The 23,329-nt window shown below is 39.5% G+C and overlaps 2 protein-coding genes across 3 annotated transcripts in view; one reads left to right on the forward strand and one right to left on the reverse strand.

Moving 5' to 3' along the window:
- The window catches only part of LOC124145834 (inactive phospholipase C-like protein 2), a 230,190-nt gene extending 220,952 nt beyond the window's left edge, over window positions 1-9,238 (reverse strand). Inside the window, exon 1 of one of the 2 annotated variants that reach the window (XM_048385568.1) lies at window positions 8,899-9,238. In XM_048385568.1, coding sequence (XP_048241525.1) covers window positions 8,899-9,157 — 259 coding nt within the window. In that variant the 5' untranslated portion in view covers window positions 9,158-9,238. The remainder of the gene's footprint in view (window positions 1-8,898) is intronic. The other variant, XM_048385567.1, reaches the window with a different exon arrangement.
- Window positions 9,239-9,373: 135 nt separating this feature from the next.
- LOC124145789 (ubiquitin carboxyl-terminal hydrolase 44-like) overlaps window positions 9,374-23,329 on the forward strand; it is a 30,413-nt gene continuing 16,457 nt past the window's right edge. Inside the window, exons 1-10 of the mRNA XM_048385572.1 lie at window positions 9,374-9,464; window positions 12,337-12,478; window positions 14,762-14,839; window positions 15,154-15,194; window positions 15,657-15,815; window positions 16,600-16,650; window positions 17,927-17,993; window positions 19,449-19,636; window positions 20,631-20,802; window positions 21,350-21,489. Of these exons, the coding sequence (XP_048241529.1) occupies window positions 12,371-12,478; window positions 14,762-14,839; window positions 15,154-15,194; window positions 15,657-15,815; window positions 16,600-16,650; window positions 17,927-17,993; window positions 19,449-19,636; window positions 20,631-20,802; window positions 21,350-21,489 (1,004 nt within the window). The 5' untranslated portion in view covers window positions 9,374-9,464; window positions 12,337-12,370. The remainder of the gene's footprint in view (window positions 9,465-12,336; window positions 12,479-14,761; window positions 14,840-15,153; window positions 15,195-15,656; window positions 15,816-16,599; window positions 16,651-17,926; window positions 17,994-19,448; window positions 19,637-20,630; window positions 20,803-21,349; window positions 21,490-23,329) is intronic.

Consider the following 23,329-nt stretch of genomic DNA (forward strand, 5'->3'; position numbering starts at 1 on the left):
ATGCCAGCACAAAGCTATTGTGGAGCTCCTGTATCGTCTGCTGGGTGACCAGAGAGCTGCTGTGCTGTAAGTGCATAGCACAAACTTATGTACACCTGTGATAACTTGCTTGTTAATACTCTCTCCACATGTGTCAAAACTGGCTAGGAGTGAGCTCATTAACAGTGGGATTGTACAGCTAATTAGAGCTTGACCTGACCGCCCTTCCATTGCATGACAGCAATCTCTCGCTTAATGAATAGATCTTGAGGCAGGACTATAACACATATAACAGAGAGAGAGAGAGAGAGAGAGAGAGAGAGAGAGAGAGAGAGAGCAGAAAATTAAGTGATTGACATCATAAGCATCAATCTACTTCACGAATTTCAATTGGCTTAGTAGTCAATAATGTGATCTTAAATCTGTTGTTGGGTACTAGTGTTGACAAACCTAGAAAATTAATCAGGATAAACCAGGATACGAAACCAGGATACGAAGCCATGATCAAAAGTTTTGGGCATCTGCTAGTGAACTGCAGCACCTCAGATTTAGGGTCACTATTCTGAAACTGGGGACATCAGATCATGACATCAGATCATGACAGGGATCTCAAGAACATATCAATTTCTGACAAAAACTTTTGCCTCTACCAGTCTGATCTTGGCTCTAAGCACCATTTTTAGAACATTTTAGTCTGATCACATGGAATATTATTGGTTGAGCTTAAACTGAAGTTTACTCTGACTTCAGACTAGTGGCTGATATACAACTCAGCTATAGGATCAGTCTGTGTTGAGTACAGTGTTATGTTATCATATGGACTATTATGAGCTATGTTCACTTGAACAAACAAAATTATCCTAGATCCGTGCTTCTAACAAGTGGCTGAAGTTGCAGACTGTAGGATATCATCATTAACTTTGCTTCTGGGAGTCCCTTCATTAGAGTTCAACCAGTTACATTACATAAGCCCATCCTTATATAACCCATTATATCAGCTTCAAGACCTTGTTAACTGAACTGCATGACCATGTTGTGAACCAGTCTGGTAAGCAGGCTAATAATCATGCAGGGAGACAACTGAAGCTACAAGATAATTGATAAACCCGAACACCAAATGAGAGTTAAATCTGGCAGGCATGCAGTCACATCACAGTTAGATATGTTTGTTTGTTGTTCTACGTCGCGCTCTGCAATATTCCAGCTACAAGTATATGACGACGGTCTGTGAATAATCAAGTCTTGACCAGACAATCCAGTGATTGATGTTAGGAGCATCTATCCACGCAATTGGGATATGATGACATGCATCACGACAAGCATAGTCTCTCACAGTTAGAGACATGCATGATCAGTGAATGAGTGTGTGAGTGAGTGAGTATGGTTTTACACAGCTTTTAACAAGATTCCAGCAATATCACGGGGGAACTCCAGAAATGGGCTTTACACATTGTACCCATTGGCGCTTAACCACTAGGCTACCCCACCGCCCCTATCAGTGAATGAATGTGGTTTGTGTCGACCTTAATGTACTCTGTTATAATGTTGACGATTATTAGCTGAGCTTACTTGACCAACCAGAATTTTGCTAAACACTGGGTCTGGACTTGCAGCTGACGACTGACTGATAATGTGAAGGACTACGAGAATGGACGGCAGTGCAGGCAACCCAATACTGCAGTGTTGGGAGCTGAATCTGAAGTAAACATGACATGATATTATTTCAATCTCTGTTGCCTTTCATCACTTGACTGCACGACCCGTGAAGACCCAGGATAGATAAGAATAGTTCTTTAGCAACCCATGCTTTCCGTAAGAGGCGCCTGTGCTTATCGTAAGAGGTAACTAATGGGATCGGTTGGTCAGACTCACTGACTTGGTTGATGCATGTCATTGTAACCCAATTACATAGATCGATGCTCATGATGTTAATCACCGGATTGTCTGGTCCAGACTTTATCATTCACAGACTGCCGTCATATAGCTGGAATACTGCTGAGTGCGGTGTTAAACAAGTAACAAACAAACTTGACTGCAACAATTTGCAGATAGCCGGTTAAAATCCAAGATTCATCAAAGTTTTATCCTTGGTTTAACTGCACCCTACTTCAGCTGATGCTAGTTGGATCACTTTGACACAATGAAGTTGAATAATTGAAAACAAATTCAGTATTCAAAATTAAAGGTTAATTAACATGAATAAGGGTTACCCTTGTGGGCTTGTCAAATAGTATTAAAATCTACAGACCCCAATAATCGTTTGACTTGTAACATTGGGTTATAACAAGGACCCCCAGGGGACTTTCATGCTTAACTTCAAACACTGAAACTAGCTTACATTTCTCCTGAGATTGCGCTTCCACATAAAGTATAATCACAATATACATTAGATTGCTAAGCAGTACTGTTTCATCTGGTTTGGGATGAGATATGAAATGCAAGAAGAGGGAGCTAATTTCAACATACTTCAACAGTGTTCAAACCTATCAAGAAAGCAATAATATGGACTGTTTCCTTAGAAAAATCACTGGTCCAACAGAGGATTTGCTCGAACACTGTCAAACACACATTTCACTTAATTTTCACACCTTTAAAGCGGAGATATATTGCGAATTCCTCTCTTTTCTCTCTGTTAAAAAAAAATTAAATGAGGACATTGATATGCCACATTTCCCACAAACCAAAGATCAGCTAGATCTCCCAAATTACTGCAAAAAGAACGAAAATGTCTCTGTCCTCTGTTGAACTAAGGGTTACAAAGTTTCTCAGTGACCTTGTTTATTACAAAACTACTATCACTCCCATGCTGACTCAAGCAAAAAGTGATGGTTGAACTTCATCTCCACACCACACTAAACAAAGGGTAATATTTGCATCATTAAGGCACTTAACATTTGCATAACAGTTGCAGAAAAATTCCCTTGAAAAAGGTACACGATTCTAACATTTAGCCAGCTTCATCACTGACATCACATTAAAGAATTGTTGATAGTGACACATGTATACACCCTGCTCTTGATTAACTCAAATTGTGAAATGTATCACCTAAAATGGGCGTCTATTGCAGCGCTGGGTCATAATGTCTTATGGGACGTCAAATGTCAATACAGGTTGCATAGGACGAGGGTGCTCGGGCGTTCTTAAGCATCCTACTGTGGCAAGCCAGACAATGGCATTATTAATTGATTGTTGCTTGAGAAAGTTCTGGCTGTCTTTAACACATTTAGCACGCCTCTTTCACAGATTCTCCATGCAGCGTGCAAGGGTCATAACAGAAAACCTTTCTCTGACAGCGAGTTTCCATGACTTATGAAATAGATTACAACATGGCACAGTGAGCACTGGATTATTTTCTCTCTCCCTGTGGGGTGGGGGTGGTGAAAATAGTTGTGTATCAGTGTGGGGTGTGATTAACGTTATGGGGTGGGGACAGTCAACAAGTTGTGCATCAGTTTGATGGGAGAACAGTGCTTTCAGGTAGGGGTAGTAAATCAAGAGAGTTGTGTTCATGGTGTATCAGTGTGGAGTCAGAATAATGCGCAAAGGATTAGATAAAACCAATTTTGAAAGTTTCCCACAATTATTAGATACATCTAAAAACAATTATTAACAGCTTGTGGGTTTATAAATAATTGACGTTCAGAGGGTCTTTTACGTACAAGAGCAAGGTTTGAGAGGCCTCATACTAATTCAGAGATATCACAATCACATCAGTACCTACTCATGCTAGAGAGGCTGATAGATATGGGTGCTGTTGTGTCCATGTATCAGTTAAACACCAGGATTTTCCCCGTCAGCAAGCTAAAGAGCTGGATGCTGATTGCTGGTACGATTATGGTGACAACTAGTTGTGTATAGGTGACTGTGAAGAGAACTTCTGCTGAAAAATCTGAAGATTAATTTTGGTGTGATTGAGGCCAAAATACAGGAATTTGGCAATGATGTAATAGAGGTAGAGTATTTGCAAGAATTATAGGTGCTTCCCAGACATAACTTGACACAGACATGTTTGGCATTCCTGAACATGCTCAACTGTCAAGAATATTAATTGTACAGGTATAGCAAGGATTCATAAGCCATTCAAATGACTACACAAACATTACTGTTCCATAGGACAAATATTACTTCCTTAATGTACATCAGACATACTTAATTGTGTTCCTTGACATATATTTCACCAAGTACCCCTCATTTCTAACACACTGAAATATTATCTGTACTCCACACCAATAAAAGCCCTGTGAGGAGTCCAAAGGAGTATAGACAGGTAACCAGCAACCTATGCCATGTGTATGCTGGTCCTAAGAGGCAACTTAATGGACAATGACAGATCAGGTGGTCAGGCTCAGTGACTAGGTTGATAGTGTGTCATGTTACCCCTGATTGTCACTCCTAATTTCAATCAATCTCGGTCCATCGGCATGTAGTTGGAATATTGCTGAGCGAGGTATTAAACAACAAACAAAACAACCATGAAGCCATACCTATTCCCCTAACAACAAACTAGATGTTTTCACAATGTTTGCAAGATATATTCATTAAACTGGTCATCGACATGATGTGCCTTCTATCATGTTCCTGGGACTCTGATTAGAAAGCTCTAATTTCACAAATCAGGGACTTGTCAGGGATTCCAAACTAAGTCCACTTGGCAGGCAAATTGGGAAAATATCATGATATTTTTCAAAATCAGATTATCATTATGTACTTATTTTTGTCAATTCTGAAAAACTGGGTTTTTTTAACTTAAATTGGGAATTTGATCTGTTATTTGCTGCATACCTGGGGATGAATATCGGCCTCTGATCAGGTCTAGAGAAATCCCTATTCATGGCCTCCTGATGGTAAAACATGCATCACAAGCCACGGAGGCATATGAACCTAACAGTCTGTGGTTGCGGTTGGTGAAAACACCATGTCTCTGACAGCTGACTGGCAGTGTCATGACCTTTCACTATTACATGATTTACGAAATAAAAAACTCATCTGAAATTGACATTCATCAGGGCTACTGTATCCAGAAAGCATCTGTGACTGATACAAGGGATGTATGTCACCAGAAAAGCACAAGCTGGGCATTGGTTGGAGTGACATCTGCATAGGACATATTGGATTCAGTTTATTTACCGACATTTTTTGTGGCACATGAGCAACAAACATCAAAATGTATAATTGATTGCTGATATTGTAAGTAGCAGATTTTATGGAATATCTGCATTAATGATTAAATGAGAGGTTTGGTGTCATATTCTTTTATCAGCGGTGAGTGTGATATGTCAATAGGTATCATGATATTTCAACATGATTAACGTCATGTGATGTGTAACATTCTGCATGGAAAACGCTGAATCAATTAAACACTGAGTCATTTACATCAATCCCATTCTAAAGAAGTCATTTATATTAAAATAAATCATAACCTTCATGTAAAATCATGCAAGTTACACATAGCAAACCTCACTATAAATATCTTCTGCAGTGGGATTATTATGGAAAAAAAAGTTATGCAAAGGAAATTATTCTGATAATATAATTTTTCATGTTTGTTGACCACCCCACAACCCCACACCAAAATAAGAAGTACTCAGAGTGAAAAATAGGTTTTGAATAAAAATCCAACATGTGAAATATTGGTCCCGCCCCCACCAGTTTCAGAGTTTTAAATTGTTTTTGAAAAGGGCCCCCTTAGTTTTACCTTTTAACATTACCTTATGACATGGACCCCTTGGCTTTCATGCTTAATTTCAACCTGTTTCATTTCACACCATACACATGATAAACCACCTACTTCTCCAAACAACTCCCACACTCTCCTCATACTTTCCTGTCAAATATTTTAGCGTAGTCTAATACAATTACACAGACCCAATAATCTGTATGATGGAACTCCTAGGCAAACACGGTACACAAACTACACATGGTATTTCTTCACTATAATAAAGCAAGAACATTCATCACACATGTACACAGCAAAGAATTTTTAACCTGATCAATATCAATGTTTCTTTTAATGAACAATCTTTGCCATCACTCAAAAGAATATTTAATTATACATAGAAACATGTAAACCTAACGAGTCTTTTTGATAATGGGCCTGCCTTATGTCAATAGCTCTTTGATAGCAACACCCTCCTTTCATCCGAGTCCTCTATTGTCATGCCCCCAGAGAGGACGAGACTTGTTAATATAGGTTACATTTCTTGGATGTTGATTTCATCCAATATGTGTCCATGTACATTTCATCCACAGATATAGGCTACTGGACCGAAGTTTGGAGTGAGTGATATTCATAATGAAGTTCAATGACGCCAGCCAGCAACACGACAACTATATCATGGTGGACTGTATGACATAGAAGCAAACCTGTGCTTGGTATCTTTATTAACAATCCATCCCACACACAAACCAGCTGGTCACACATTCACACTTACTTGAAAGTCATCATGGATATTCAAGATTGGATATCAACTTTCATAATTATTCACTGTAATCATATGTGAGACAACTTGTTATTTGTTTGTTGTTTAATGCCACTCTCATCAATATTCCAGCTACATGACATCAGTCTGTAAACAATCATGCCTGGACCAGAAAATTCAGTGATTGACATCATGAGCAATTTTGGGATACAATGACATGCATTCAACCAAGTCCACAAGCCTGAACAACTGAATGTGCACTTCATAACAAAATTATTGTCTTTTTTAACACAAGATACCATGTGCTGGCTCTTTTTAATCTGATGAATAAATATAAATTTAAAAAACCACAGAGATTCCTCATCCTCAGGCTCTTATCAGTCCATATTTCTTCCTGAGACATGTGATAAAACAAAATAAAACATTAATAATCATGATATTTTATAGTCAAAAGTCCATGTTTAGCCTGAACATCATTTTGGCCAGGTACTATATTCTACCTGAACCATGAATTTGTCTTTGTAAAAGGTGTTTATTAATATATATTAATATATTAAACCTCACCCATCAACAAGACATGTAACCTTGTATTGTAATAAAAAAAAACTGTTTGTAATTTACTGCAAGACAATCATACAGAGATACACCAGGCAATATTGTGGTGGTCACTTGTTAACATTTGTTGAACAGTGATGAAGAATGTTCATCACATCCAGAGAATAATGATTCTTATAGCCTACAGAACTGAGATAGAATATCATGTTTCTTATGGTCTATTAAAAGATTCCTGAACAGAAATGTTTAGAATTGCTTAGCATGCTTAGAATATTTTAGATATGCCTTTCAGATAAGACTGCTTGAATTTTATTTTAAATATAAACACCATTAAGAAATGTGTTTACCATGGTACATTATCAGATGCATGAGTACAGAAATGTCATCTTTATCATATTTCCACTGACGGTGCCGAAGGACTGATATGCACATAATTTTACAAACCAAGTCTGGGTCAAAGCAAGATTGTTAGTCTTTCACAAGAAAAAAACATATTTTAATTCTGCTTTCAATGCATGTCAAATAGGAAATGATGAATTATATTCTTTTGTTAAATAGTAGAGCTAATTCAAAAGTTTCAACAACCATGAATGCCCAAGTTTACTCGGAGAAGTCTACCTCTCACTCAACATGCTCAAAGCAATCTGCCTATACAAAAGTTACAATTCTGACAAGCAGAAATTCTAATCTTCAATAGTTTACAACTTTCTATTCAAATGTGTGCTCAGAAAAGTTATTCTGTTTCCTATCAGTCTGCGTCTTAACATACTTAAGCCACTGTAGTCCATAGGAAAAGACTCATAACATTCTTCCAGTCTAATGACATGAGTAAGCTGAACAATAATTCTGAAACTGATGAGATAGAGCTGGCTAGAGGTAGCTTGACTTGCTTTTATATAAATCTGGATTGGTTTTGTTTTCATAAAATACATATATTCCACAGTCAGGACTGCTGAAAAGTCTTCGCTAGTAGACTCAAACATTTTTCAGACAAACTGCAAATATATTTCAACAAAGCCAATAGATTAACTAGATTTAAGCTTACAAAATTTATTTCTTTTGAATATAACCATAAGTAGAACAACCAATAAGTTATATTTTATGACCATATTCTGAAAAGAAACTTATAAGAAAACTTAACCAGTTTTGTGTTATGTCAAATATATTGCAATATATCTTGTAACAGTTCCTACTTCAATCCAGCCACTGTGTACTCGAGCTTGAAGTACACACAGCATGCATGGGACAGGATATTATGGAAGGATGCTGGTGTATTTCTGTAGCATAAAGTCAGTGAGGTCATTGGAACTAACAGCCCAATTAAATATTAAGAAGCAAATAGGCTTGAAAGATGCTATCTTCAAAGCAAACATTGATTAATTGCCTGTAATAGATTGCTAAACAAACACCACCAAATTGCTTTTATGTGCAAACATTTCTGTTTCCACTATGGTCTTAAGCGCATCACTTAATAGCTGTGTGGATATAGGATATATAGGATAATGAATATACAATGCAAGGTAGGAATATACATCAACAATGTGGCGAACAGCCCACTTTACACTGGTCATTTCCCCCATGGAAGTGATACATACTGCTCGGTTATTTACATACACGTTTGTTTACCCATGTGTCAGCTTTTAACACAGTCGTTAACGTGTCGATTTCATGCCAACACACTTTTGTATCGTCAATATCGTCCATCAAAACATTTCATATTAGAGGGAATAAACAGTTGGATAGCTTGTCAATTTCATGTTATGTAAAAGTGCACAGCATGAGATACATTCCTCTCAGCGTGATTGACTCTTTGCCAATTTGATCGCCAGCTTCGATTCGATTGTAACATTCATGACGCGCCTCGAAATTGAGTAGAGGTACGATGCAGGTTGCACATGGATGCCAGACATTTCTGAAATTAAGATATTGCATGCATATAACTTACCAGTTGCAATTTTCCGTTCCGTAGGCATACTACTGAATGATACTGTTTTCTTTCGCTGAGGTCGCCTGTTGCCTGCATCCTTGTTCATGAGGCTGCTTCTCCTCGGCAACACGTTCTCCGGTAATTCAGAGTCACAGTCGGTATTTTGATCCTCACATTCTTCCAATTTGTCGTTTGAATCGCCATTCAAAAACACATCTTCTGGTTTCTCAGTTGGTATTTCCACCGGTTCCGTAGACTCTTGCACATCGTCCGCCATCTTTCGTGCTTTCTTGGACCATTCCAATTGTATTAATTAGGGTAGAAATGTCAAAATACACATGACTTTAAAACCTGGTTGATTCCAATCAGTTGATGTGATTATTATTAGTGTGACACACCCTGATTCTAACCTTGGCGTTTACGCCGTGCTGCGAGGTGTGGAATCGGTGGTGACAGCTCCAGCCAAATCGGCACCCCTATTTGAATAATGGACCTCGCCGACAGGGCCGCATTATGGGATAGCTAGCTGTTTTGAATATGGCCGCCTTACGTCTCACGATGATGGCTCCGGGGAGGCAACTTGTGTTAGTATTATAGACCAAAGACAACAGTCGTGCTGCAATGTTCATTTTATATGTTTGTATGATTATGAATTAAGTACAGAGTTGAATTATGGCCTGTGTTTATGTCACGTGATGTGCACGAGGCAGACGTCAAATCATTGACATGTCGCTCGTGTTTTCTTGAGTTGAAAGACGAGCACGAGAAGTTGACAAGCTGTCATGTCACTTTCACCGCATTGACTTCTGCCTTTGTATCGATGAATTCGACAAATAATCAGTCACATGTATGTTCGCGTGTAGGCGGTAATTTTCATTGAAGGGGAAATTAATTTCGCTTTGTTGAAAATATCGTCCAGCAGAAAAGAATCGGAACACATGACGAAAGTGTAAGATTTTAAAACAAAGACAAACACAGTTCGTGGCCTTCCATGAAATGTCGATGATGGAAAATCAAACAATGACAGTTCAATTAATACTCTGAAATGATGCGTAATTTTTAAAGACATTTTCTTGCATCTATGAATAGATTAAGCACCCGCAGCAATGCAGAAATACGTAGTTTTTCATGGTCAGGTTCACCGATAATATTGGAATATCAAAAACTTTCTATCACTTTGGCCTAGTTCTACCATCCATGTATGAAATTATAAATCGAAAACTACAATGATATGATTGCTCAATAATGTCTTAACTTTATGCTTATCATATGATGATGCAAGTTTTGACAAGCCATCTTCACTTTATGGGACTTAAACAATGTTTTACATGGTGGGTTCTGTGACATGATAGGTAGGCCTAGTTGAAACATGGGTTGTAATTTGACTTGAAATAGATAAAAACTGGTATATCTCATCAGGAATTTGCACTTTTGTGAAATATCATTTACATTTTGCTCGTCCTATCCATGAATGTTCATGACCAGTAGGTGATTGTGTTCTCCAATTCTGGAAATTATGACCTGATAAGATACAGATGTATAAAAAATAATGTGACTGTCAAATTGTTATTACAAATTTGTAGTGACTGCATTGCAAGTCCATGGGCAAATTAAATGCAGATGTTCATTTGTCTAGCAGTTGAACATCCTGGAACAGACATGGTATTTCCCCACTTTTGCAGAGATATATCAAACCATGTAGGCCTAGTTTTACATTTACATGATTGATTTAAAGTGTATGCAATGTTAAAATACTGTTAAATTTGGTAAAAGAAGGACCTTCTAAAGTATTTTTAATTTTGGCCGAAGTTTGCCAATCAAGGCACTAGGTTTCATATTATTTATAGTGAGTGAGTATGGTTTTACACTGCTTTCAGCAACGTACCAGCAATATCACAACAGGGACACCAGAAGTGAGCTTCACAAATTGTATCCATGTGGGGAATCGAACCCGGGTCTTTGGCATAACGAGCAAATGCTTTAACCACTACAAAAAGCCTGGTCTGATTCATACAGAATTGTAGTTTAGTATTCAATTTAATGTCTTGTATAGGAAATACCCTGTTTTCCAGCATGTCAGAGGTAGGTGGCCATCACAGCTGAAGAATGATCATGATACTTTACCAAATAATATTTAGCCAGCCGGCCTGAACTAAACTTTCCGTATCATTTTCAGTACTAGACTTTTAACTCGACATATAAATACTATTTACTCACTATTCACTGATAGAATTTAGAATTTTGTTGCATGTGATATTTGAAAATCAGTATGGTCAGTGGTATTTTGTGATTATCTTGCATTTTTTTAAGTTAATGGGGCACTTGAGGTCCTTGAAGTCTTTGCCTATGGTATTTCAATCAGGGACCCTCTCAAGCTTTACCTTAGGGTTGGGACAAGGACCCCTTGACTTTCTTGCTTCATTATTCACTGTCTTCTATGTTTAGACAGAGCTACAGATAAGAAGCATATTTGCGTAAAATACCTCCCAAAATATTCAAAACCCAAGTACTTTCAATGAATTTGCGTACAGAAACGCATGCATTAAATGAAAAACTCAAATGTTTAAAAACAGCATTCGTAAATACCCAATGAAAATTTTTCCGCATGCGTACAAAGGAACTCATTTCCAAAACACAATTATAATCTAATTTACTTTCCGAGTCAAGCCTGTTTATTTAGGAAAGTTATATACATCTAAAACATTATTTCGTTTTTTTCTAAATCTTAAAATGTTAACTATGTTAACAATAGAGTGATGAATAGATGAGAAAAAATATTGGTTACCCAATGAAAAATATAATAACCCAATTAAGATAGAAACCCTAGTGTAAAAAGCTCAATTGCTCAGAAAGTTATCTTGAGCTCTGTTTAGTATTACATAGTGGTTTCATTTCCATCTTTCCTAATTGAGATATAATACCTAGATTATTTAGATACTAACATTTCTCATAGGATATAGGAGGAACCTCAAACATCCCAGACACCCGTCTCCCTCACCACCCCCACTGATGCAGAATTTTGCAATTTTCTGCCGCGGAATCGGTCAACTGTGGCAGAATTTACAATGCGAATTAGAAGCTAGTCCTTAATATATACAAGTGGCAGTTCAATTTATGAATTAATTGTTTTTGTAATCCCATGTTAGAAGGACCAAAAATAATTATTTGAAGTATTTGTGTTATTTTAGAATAATTAAAGAACTTTCAACGTTTGTGTTCTGATTATGGGAGGCACATGTGTTACAGTTTCATTCTGTGACTGTCAGTTTAAGAATCATGGATAAAGTTCTCCTAGCTTCAAGTTTAATTCATTAAAATAGCTCAAGAGATTGCAGAACTTTGTGCAGAATTCATGAACATTGGTTGCAGAAGCTATCAGAAATGACTGCGGAATGTTGGAGTTTTGGCCATGGAATTCAGTAGGGACTGATATGTATGCTGTTGTCTTTCTTGTAGACATGAGCCAACTGCTGAGTGAAACTCTGCAAGTATGGATGTTTGCAGACATCTGAATTCCGTCCGCTTGGCACTCAACCACTCCATTCTCAACCCAGAGAAGTGGCTTTGTGCCATGTGTGGAACCACAGAGTCAGTCTGGGTAAGTATATAGTGTATACCTGGGTGTTAGTGTATGATGTAGGGTACCTTGGTCTGGCTATGTGATATAGTGTACCTGGGTCTGACTGTGTGATATATGGTACCTGGGTCTGACTATGTGATATAGTGTACCTGGGTCTGACTGTGTGATATATGGTACCTGGGTCTGACTGTATGATATAGTTGAACTGGGTCTGACTATGATATAGGGTACCTGGGTCTGACTGTATGATATAGTGTACCTTGGTGTGACTGTATGATATAGTGTACCTGGGTCTGACTGTATGATATAGTGTACCTGGGTCTGACTGTATGATATAGTGTACCTGGGTGTGACTGTGTGATATAGTGTACCTGGGTCTGACTGTGTGATATATGGTACCTGGGTCTGACTGTATGATATAGTTGAACTGGGTCTGACTATGATATAGGGTACCTGGGTCTGACTGTATGATATAGTGTACCTTGGTGTGACTGTATGATATAGGGTACCTGGGTCTGACTGTATGATATAGTGTACCTGGGTGTGACTGTGTGATATAGTGTACCTGGGTCTGACTGTATGATATAGGGTACCTGGGTCTGACTGTATGATATAGGGTACCTGGGTCTGACTGTATGATATAGTGTACCTGGGTGTGACTGTGTGATATAGTGTACCTGGGTCTGACTGTGTGATATATGGTACCTGGGTCTGACTGTATGATATAGTTGAACTGGGTCTGACTGTATGATATAGGGTACCTGGGTCTGACTGTATGATATAGTGGAACTGGGTCTGACTGTATGATATAGGGTACCTGGGTCTGACTGTGTGATATAGGGATACATGGGACTGACTGTATGATATACGGTACCTGGGTGTGACTGTATGATATAGGGTACCTGGGTCTGACTGTATGATATACGGTACCTGGGTGTGACTGTATGATATAGGGTACCTGGGTCTGACTGTATGATATACGGTACCTGGGACTGACTGTATGATATACGGTACCTGGGTGTGACCGTGTGATATTGGGTACCTGGGACTGACGGTATTTATAGGTACCTGGGTGTGTGTATTGGGGACCAGGGTCTGACTGTATAAAGGATACCTGGGTTTTAAAGTACTCATGGAAATAAAAAAAACCTGTTTTGCTGGATTTAATAATCGACACAAAGCATTACGTAGATGTAAATATGAAATAACAAAACAACTGGAAAAGTACTAGTCTGGATTTGCTAGTTTTATCTCATTGCTCAATACAAAATGTACTTTACAGGAGGTAATTTGTAGGCACTTTCAACATTCAAAAATAAAACTAAGTCCAAATTGACATGGCAGAAATAGGCTATAGCCATTATGCAAATTAGCCTGGAATAATAATGACATGTAAGTTGTTGTTTGAGAGGGGAATATGTTACTTTTACGTTCTGATATACTACTCAAAAAAAGTTAAGGATCACCTGATTCTTTCATATTAAAATAGTTAATAAAATGACAGATTAACATTACCAATATGAAAGAATCGGGTGATCCTTAACTTCTTTTGAGTAGTATATTTTAACGATGATTCACTATCCCACAATGCCGCTCACAAATCTCTAACCACTGACAAATCACAAGCACGTGGGTTTCAAGCACCTGTTTTCACCTGTTGTCAAGGTGTCATAGGTCATGGACATTCACCTTGATCTACTAACACCTGGTTATGCTCAGTTTCAAAATACTGTATTCGACGTAATAAGCGCCCAGGGCACTCCCCCTATTAGAAATAGGGGGCTCTTATTAGAAAATTATTTTGGTGAAAAAAACAGTTTAAAGATAAATTTCGAGGTTTATGCTGACAGCCTGAATGTTCATGTATGACAGATATATTTTTCCAGAATTTATTTGCCCATAATAAAGGTTGCATATAACGCGAGTGCGTATCATACGCGAATAAATAAGTCTTGTGTACATTGATCAACCGAAAGGGGTGCTAATTGGGATTGTTCACTAGCCACTATATTAGCAAACATCGCCGTGGGCGCTTATTAGAGCGGGGCGCTTATTACGTCGAATACGCTAGTCTGTTTTGTTCATATTTTTACACACTTTTACGTGTAAAAAGACATAAAAAACCTTTGATACACTGTATTTGTGCCAAGGCCCAATTAGTACTAATTGAGTTGTTTGAATATTTATATATTTTGTATATTAACTGCATTTATTTAAAATCTGAGATTGAAAAAAACAGGGTTTTTTCATTTCCGTGAGTACTTTAGCAATATGTTTTATATGATAACATCTCTCCTCCAGGCATGCCTGAGTTGCTCCAATGTGGCCTGCGGACGCTTCAACGAGGAACATGCCCTCACCCACTTCAAGGACACAAATGTGAGTCAAGCGTGAAACACAGACTTCATGTCAGGGTTTTACACGACACAGATATGTGTGCGTTCAGTGCGCACACATGTATATAGAATGGAAGCAGATTTTTTTTATTGCATCATTGTACCAACTTTTTACAACAAATATAAAGTTCCTGTAATTATTAAATCTAACATAACAGTGCATTACTCCATTTCATCACGTTACAGGATAAGTTTCTTAAAACAAATTTCTATCTAGTCAGTCTACCATGTCTACTGTTTCTAAGATGTGATTGTAAAAACTTGAAAATATTGAAACTTAAATTATGAACGTTTCAGCATCCCATTGCTATGGAAGTGAATGACAGATATGTCTACTGGTGAGTACTTGTACCTTGAAGCATTGGTTAAGTAAGGCAGCCTTTCTCAGTGTTGCCTAGTGTTTCAAACACTGGCTTTGTAGATGGTTATGTTGGTGTTTTTACAAGCACTTCCTGTAGAGCTGATTTTAAAGTCAGCATTGGCTCGTCTCACTGAAGACAGGTTTAAAGAAGATATGAAAAGAAAATAGAAGTAATATTAGCCTTTACATGCATTATAAGCTATTGGAGTTTGACCCTAGCACCATATATACTAAACAGAAGAAGTTAAATAATTCTTGGTTATATTATGTTTCTCCAGTTAATCTGTCATGTTAAACTAGGGATGAATTATTTGTCATGCCATGACAGATTTACTGTAGTAATATTAAAGAATCGGGTGTTCTTAAATTTCTCTTGAGAAGCATACAGCTTTTTTTTATTTAGTTGAGAAAAATTTCTCACCTGTCACAAACATTTCAGCTATGCCTGTGACGAGTATGTAATGAATGACAACTCAGACGGGATCATCACTCTGCTCCGGTCAGCGCTCAGTGCCATTGAAACACAGTCATTTGACAACATCGAAACACAAGGGCAGAGACTGCTGCGATCTTATTCTTACTCCGGAATTGAATCAAGGTGAGTAAGGACATTGTAGCCACAGGGATGAAAATCTCTTTCAGATGTTAGCATGTTTGGAGTCAGCTTTGTTGTTTCGGTGCAATTGTATTAAATCCAATACCCCCCAAACTGTGTCATCAATTTGGTTGGATCATTGAAGTATAATAAAAAAATGTATATATATATATCCTGGGGAAACTATGGTAACCCACCATTACTAAGTGGGTGTTCTCACAACCAGAACAACATGTTTTTTCTGTAACTAAGCCCATTGTTTTGACAGAGATCTGATTAATTTACACATAACTTATCCCTTTGTAGATTCTAGGCAAGAAATATGTCCCCAGAAACCTATCATATTCACTTTTAAAAGGATTTGTTTATTTTTTGTTTGATGATAAAATTATTTCCTGACAATTTGTGTAAATTATTTATGACAGACTAAATCACATGCATCATCACTGGCCCAGTTTTGGAAATTTAGTTGCTTACTTTCAACACGGACTGCATCACATTCACCGGTGTGCATTGTTCCTTCATGAAAGACAGTCATGCTTGATTGCAAGAAACATGGGTCAGGGCATTAATCAGCACCGACTGCTACCGTCAACTCAGAAACTTTCACCCAAACAACTTCAGTTTTCCTGAATACCTACAGTTCTGCAGCTGCAAATCAGTACTGCCATAATTGTTAATTACTATTTTCCATATGAAATGTTTTGCAGTTTCACACAGATTTCTGCCATTTACTTTTCAATCGTGGAATCTTTGAGACACTGATATTCATGTCATTCTTTTGCAGAACACATGCGGATGAAAATGATAAACTAGCGACAGCAGATTGCCATTACAGGTAAGCCTTTCATGGTGATTACAGTGATTGGCTCACATCAAAATTATCATCCATGTGAACATAAGTCTTTGTTGTCCGTCCCAAATCTTGGTGGCCACTGAACTTAAAATCTCTTGAAAAGATCTACTGAACATATCAACGTCATTTTCACATAACATGTTTCTTGATATCTGAAGTAAGGTTTTCATTTTTGAAAAATTCAAAATAGCTGTTAAACCTCATTTGCCCACTCGCTATGTAAAACTAATCTTTGTATACTGCTTGGGTAAACTGCTAGGGGAGAAACCATACAGCACGATCACAATGCGATGTGTATCACGATACATAGGTCACAATACAGTACATATTGCGATACACATATTTACATCAAATCACATAATCATTGTATACTGCTTGGGTAAACTGCTAGGAGTGAAATGATACAGCAAGGTTACAATATGATACATAGGTCATAATATGATATGTACCGTGATATGTATATTTACGTCAAATCACGTAGAAACGTCTTGACTATAAATAGTTCAGAGCAGGTTAGAAGTGTACTTGAAAAGCTAGATACAACACATTTTGCAATATTTGACAGACAAAAAGGCAAGGGTGGAGTTCTGGGTCATTATAACGAATAGTAACTTACTAAGTAACTTATTGTAGAATTGCCCTTTATTGATACTGAAAAAAACGTATCGTGTATTGTATCATCTCATGAAAATACATGATGCACCATGCACCAATGTATTGTTTCACCCCTAATAACTGCTAACAATTTCTTGAAATGGCCTAAGATATTTTCTTTTGTGGTGATCTGACAAAAGTGTCATGGTAGAACATCAATCTGGTAAGTCGATGTTTGAAGTGGTTGATCTGCCTGATTGAATAACTGCATGGTTTTACCTTGACTTGAAAAAGGGGGGTCCAAGAGACTCCCAATAATTAATATTAAGGGTCCTTGTAGGCAATATGAGGATCCTATGAAGTAATGAAATGGTGTAGTGTACTGTACATTTAAATAATTACTTTGGAGATTGGAATAGATCGGTGATGATGTAGACAGTGGTCATTATTGATAGATGAAATAACAGACACCCATAACTGCTGTTGACATGGTTGATGCACTGTAGCTACATTGAATATTATGGTGCATCCCTCAGGATGCTGTACTTTCTCTGTGTCCATTCTCTATTTGTGCGTACTGGATGCACTTTTGTGCATCGCTATACCCTGAACTGTAAGGGGTTTGGCTAACCTACTATTAATGTTGTCTATGTTCTATTTACAGGAAAACGTTGATGAGAACAGTATTTGTGAAATGGCACATGTTGATATGGCAGAAACACATGGCAGCAGTAAGTATTGACTTCAATATGTGCATGAGTAGCCTTGTGGGGTAGCCTAGAGGTTAAAGCATTCGCTCGTCACGCCAAAGACCCAGGTTAAATTCCCTGTTTGGGTACAATGTGTAAAGCTCATTTCTGGTGTCCCTCGCCTTGAAACTCACTCACTCACTCACCCCAATTGTCTTTAATCTTTCAGACAAGGGGGTCCAAGTTTTTTTAATTGTTTTGAATATTTGTTTGTCCCCTGGGTTTCATCAGATGTCCCCAATTCTTAGAAAGGCAGGGGTCATTGGGCTCCACTTTTCCAGAGCCAGAAATGAACACTGATGACATTTTGAAACAAAGTGGCTGAGTAACGCCCTGTTTAGGACTCTTGGTCCTTCAACAGCTTGCTCCTGGGTCATAAACTATCTTTGACACTTTATTATTCCCTGCCACAAAGTGGACGGGGTTATAGGAACGGAGATCGTCCTTCCATCCATTGGCTTCTCAAAGGGGATACATTTTCTCAAAAACTATTTAAGTCAGCAAAATCAAATTTTACACACTGATTTAATTGGTCATGACCTCAAGTGAATTCGAAAATTGGTGTTGCAAATTCATTTTTACAGAGTTATGGCCCTTGCTCCGTGCTTTTCAACTTAGTGCATACTGCGTGAAATGGGGACAAGTATACTCAGAAGCTTTTGAAGTTACATGAATTAAACTTTGCATGTTTATCTGAAAGATACTTGTCAAGACTGAGTTGAAAATTTGTCCCGTCAATTATTTCTTTTACAGAGTTACGGCCCTTGATCCATGTTATCTTACCAGGTGCACAATGTCTGCAGTGGGGACATGTTTTCTCAGAAACTACTGAAGTTAGCTTAAATTAGAGATACTTGTCAAGACTGAGTTATTTTTTTCAGAGAAGGCGGCTTTTGTATGTATTAATTTCACGTTTAATCATTTTTTTCTGATGACATAAACATGATAAAGTGGCCCAAGCGCTTATCTCTTCTTAAGGCTTTATAGGATTCTTTTTAATAGTTTATGTTCTCTACCATATGAACAAACAAGAATCTAATGAGCCCAATCGTGTTCTTTCCTGCTATACAGTGTTTCAAATAATTTTGAAACCCAACAAGACTGTTGGGCAGGTGACCCATAAATGTTGCCTGCCTTGCATTCAGTGCAATATGAATATGGGAAGTCACGAAAAATAAGAGACAAATCGCATCGTGATTAAGTTGAAATAATGCAAAGAATTACATCAGAATATACAAGAAGTTATAATAAAACTGAATATGTAAGCAGTCTTAACATTATCTGCCAGTCGGGCAGGCGGGCAGGCGGGCAGGCAGGCACTTACTTCAGACACTGCTGCTATATTAACTTCATAAATATATTACTGAAATACAATCCCTGAATATCTTTCCTTGTGTGAGTCCAGCCAAGTCCATGCATGTGACCTGTTGCTTCCAGGGAGTAGAGACTCCTGCCAAGAAGGCGAGAACTGATGGCACCTCCCCCTCCCCCTCCACAAGTACCACCGCCTCCCCTGTCTCACCCACCTCACCCAGCCTCAGGAAGCGGACCCTCATCCCAGGGGTGACCGGACTCCGAAACCTTGGCAACACCTGCTACATGAACTCCATACTACAGGCTCTTGGGTCAGTACAATCCACCTTCAACACCATCATACTCGGTCAGTATAAACCATCTACAAGAACTCCATGCTGAAGTCAGTACAAACCACCCTCAACAACACCACACTACACATACTATAGTCAATATAAACCCTCTACTGTAACTCCATGCTACAGTCTCTGGGGTCAGTACAATCCACCATACTACAGTGAGTATAAACCTCCTACAACTCAATACAACATAGACTACAGCATGGTTTTATCGTGACCTCAAAAACCAGGGGTACAGGGACCCCCAATAATAAGTTTTGAGGGTCCCACAGGAAATATGAGGGTCCTGTAATGAAATGGTGTAGTATACTGTTCTGTAAGATTTGATAATTACATCAATTATGGGATCTTTGTGTCTTGTCAAGAATTTAGTAAAATGAATGTTATTATGCATCCCTTTAGATGCACATATATTTTTTCTGGGGCCATTCCGTACATTTGTGTGTACTGGATGCACATTTCTGCTACCCTGCTACAGTCGGTATAATAAACCACCTACAACTCTTTACGTCAGTCTGTATAAACCAACTAAAGCAAACTACATACCACATGGAGGCATGGATGGCCAAGTTGTCTCAGATGCTGCATTTCACTTTGCAGAGTTGCGTTCCTGGGCCCACTTGCACAAAGCGATCTTAGTGCTAAGATGATCGTAACTCCCATACTTTAGCATAGGCTTACAATAGTCGTAGCACTAAGATTGCTTTGTGCAAGTGGGCCCTGGTGTACAGAGTTGCACACCATAAACCGATGGTTAACCCCAAGTATGTCTCCAGGTTTGTCAGCATCATACCCATGTTTTTGGTTTTCACCAAAGAGGCATCACTTCAGGGTTTCCTCCCACACCAAGCTGACACGCCATGACATAACTGTAATACTGTTCAAAGCAGTTTTAGACCTAAATAGTCACTCACTTGCTCCCATACTACACATACCCCAGTCAGTATAAAGCACCATGATGTTACAGGCATATAGAAGACCTGCGTAGGTTCTTCCTGCACCTCAGCTTCCACAATGGCTTCAGCCCCCCTGTCACCCCCCAGCGAGACATGTCCCCTGTCAGAATGATACCGTCCTCCATCCCTGTCCGCTCATCAAACAGGGTACTGAAGAGGCTGGACACCCTGGAATGTTTCAAGGTAAGGGATCAACCAACTGGGTTCAAGGTCAATGACTGTCTGGGGTCAAGGTCAATGACCGACCACCTGGGGTCAAAGGGGGGGGGGGCACTGATATTAGCATAATTCGTGAGTCAGGTGAGTTTTATTTTTTATTTTTTTTAAGGAAAATTCTATTTTAATCACACAATAAAATAGTCATAGCTTTCAGCGCAACATGAATATGATATCAAATTACACCTTCATTTATTGTCCCATATTGTCTTCCAAGACATCCAGTTTGGTTGTTGTGGGAGCAGACTATGTTATTCATAGTGTGGTGACGTCAGGTCTTTTCACAGCTGTCTGTACACATAGAAATATGTCACCAAAAATTACTGATGTCTCATGTGCGTTACCGTGGGATTACAGGAGAATTAACCTTTGAGTATGAAAATCCCAAACCCAATGGCTCTTTTTCTCTATCAGAATTTTGTTTGGCAAATGTATGTTGTATGACTACCATTTTATTTATTTTGATATTTTAATTAAGTCATTATGAGCAAGTTATGTTTATGTATCCTTGCAGCACCTGAACACCCCCTCGGCCGTTTCAACCCCCAAGTTTCGTCACAAAGAGGGGGGTCTGAGTGGAGGGGGGACACACGTCTCGTCCGTGGAGGTTCAGCCTGCTGGCGCCTTGCCCCTTGAGGAGGATGAGGAACACATGTGAGGACTTTGCATTCTCTGGTTCAATGTCGTAGTTTCCTTTGGGATTCCAGGTTAGAATTAGTCCTCAGCAACTTCTGCTTGCTGAGGGTTAGGGGTTCCATCCCTGGCTGCGTCATAGCAAAAGACATTATAAGATGGTAGTTGTTGTTTCCCTTCCTGGTGCTCAGCATCTAGGGGATAAAACAATGACTAGTTGGTTCGGAGTTGGTATGCTGTGCCTGAGTAAGGTATTCTTGTTAATCTGCGGCATGGTATCTCAGTTGGCTAGCGCTCTAAACTGCAGCATGTTGCTGTAGAAGTGGAATAATCATGCACCCAAACATAAGCTCCATTTCACCACACCTCACTGTCTGTTCCCCATGTGTCTCACTGTCTGTTCGACCTGTGAAGATCCGTGGTAGAATAGGTCTTCAGCAAACAATGCTTGACGTAAAAGGCGACTCTGCTTGTTGTAAGAGGCTACTAACGAGATCAGGTTGTCAAGCTCGCTAACTTGGTTGATGCATATCATCGTATCCCAAATATGTGGATCGATGCTCATGATGTCAAACTCAGGATTTTCTGGTCCAGAATCGATTAATTACAGACCGCTGAAATTTTGCTGAGTGTGGCATTAAACAACAAACACTGTCTGTTTCCCAGTGTCTCTCTGTCTGTTCCCCTTGACTCGCTGTCTGTTCCCCTGTGTCTCACTGTCTGTTCCTCTGTGTCTCACTGTCTGTTCCCCTTGATTCGCTGTCTGTTCCCCTGTGTCTCACTGTCTGTTCCCCTGTGTCTCACTGTCTGTTCCCCTGTGTCTCACTGTCTGTTCCCCTATGTCTCACTGTCTGTTCCCCTTGACTCGCTATCTGTTCCCCTGTGACTCGCTGCCTGTTCCCCTGTGTCTCACTGTCTGTTCCCCTGTGTCTCGCTGTCTGTTCCCGTGTCTCGCTGTCTGTTCCCCTTGATTCGCTGTCTGTTCCCCTGTGTCTCACTGTCTGTTCCCCTGTGTCTCGCTGTCTGTTCCCCTGTGTCTCACTGTCTGTTCCCCATGTGTCTCACTGTCTGTTCCCCTGTCTCACTGTCTGTTCCCCTGTGTCTCACTGTCTGTTCCCCATGTGTCCCACTATCTGTTCCCCTTGACTCGCTGTCTGTTCCCCTGTGTCTCACTGTCTGTTCCCCTTGACTCGCTATCTGTTCCCCTGTGACTCGCTGCCTGTTCCTCTGTGTCTCACTGTCTGTTCCCCTTGACTCGCTGTCTGTTCCCCTGTGTCTCACTGTCTGTTCCCCTGTGTCTCACTGTCTGTTCCCCTGTGTCTCACTGTCTGTTCCCGTGTCTCGCTGTCTGTTCCCCTGTGTCTCACTGTCTGTTCCCGTGTCTCACTGTCTGTTCCCCTGTGTCTCGCTGCCTGTTCCCCTTGACTCGCTGCCTGATCCCCCGTGTCTCGCTGTCTGTTCCCCTTGACTCGCTGTCTGTTCCCCTTGACTCGCTGTCTGTTCCCCTGTGTCTCGCTGTCTGTTCCCCTGTGTCTCAATGTCTGTTCCCCTGTGTCTCGCTGTCTGTTCCCCTGTGTCTCGCTGTCTGTTCCCCTGCGTCTCACTGTCTGTTCCCCATGTGTATCATTGTCTGTTCCCCATGTGTCTCACTGTCTGTTCCCCTGTGTCTCACTGTCTGTTCCCCTGTGTCTCACTGTCTGTTCCCCATGTGTCTCGTCTGTTCCCCTGTCTCACTGTCTGTTCCCCTGTGTCTCACTGTCTGTTCCCCTGTGTCTCACTGTCTCTTCCATGTGTCTCGCTGTCTGTTCCCCTGTGTCTCACTGTCTGTTCCCCAGTGTCTCACTGTCTGTTCCATGTGTCT

The sequence above is a fragment of the Haliotis rufescens genome, unplaced genomic scaffold (genome assembly GCF_023055435.1).
Source record: "Haliotis rufescens isolate VD_foot unplaced genomic scaffold, xgHalRufe1.0.p SCAF_6, whole genome shotgun sequence".
Taxonomy (NCBI): Eukaryota; Metazoa; Mollusca; class Gastropoda; order Lepetellida; family Haliotidae; genus Haliotis; species Haliotis rufescens.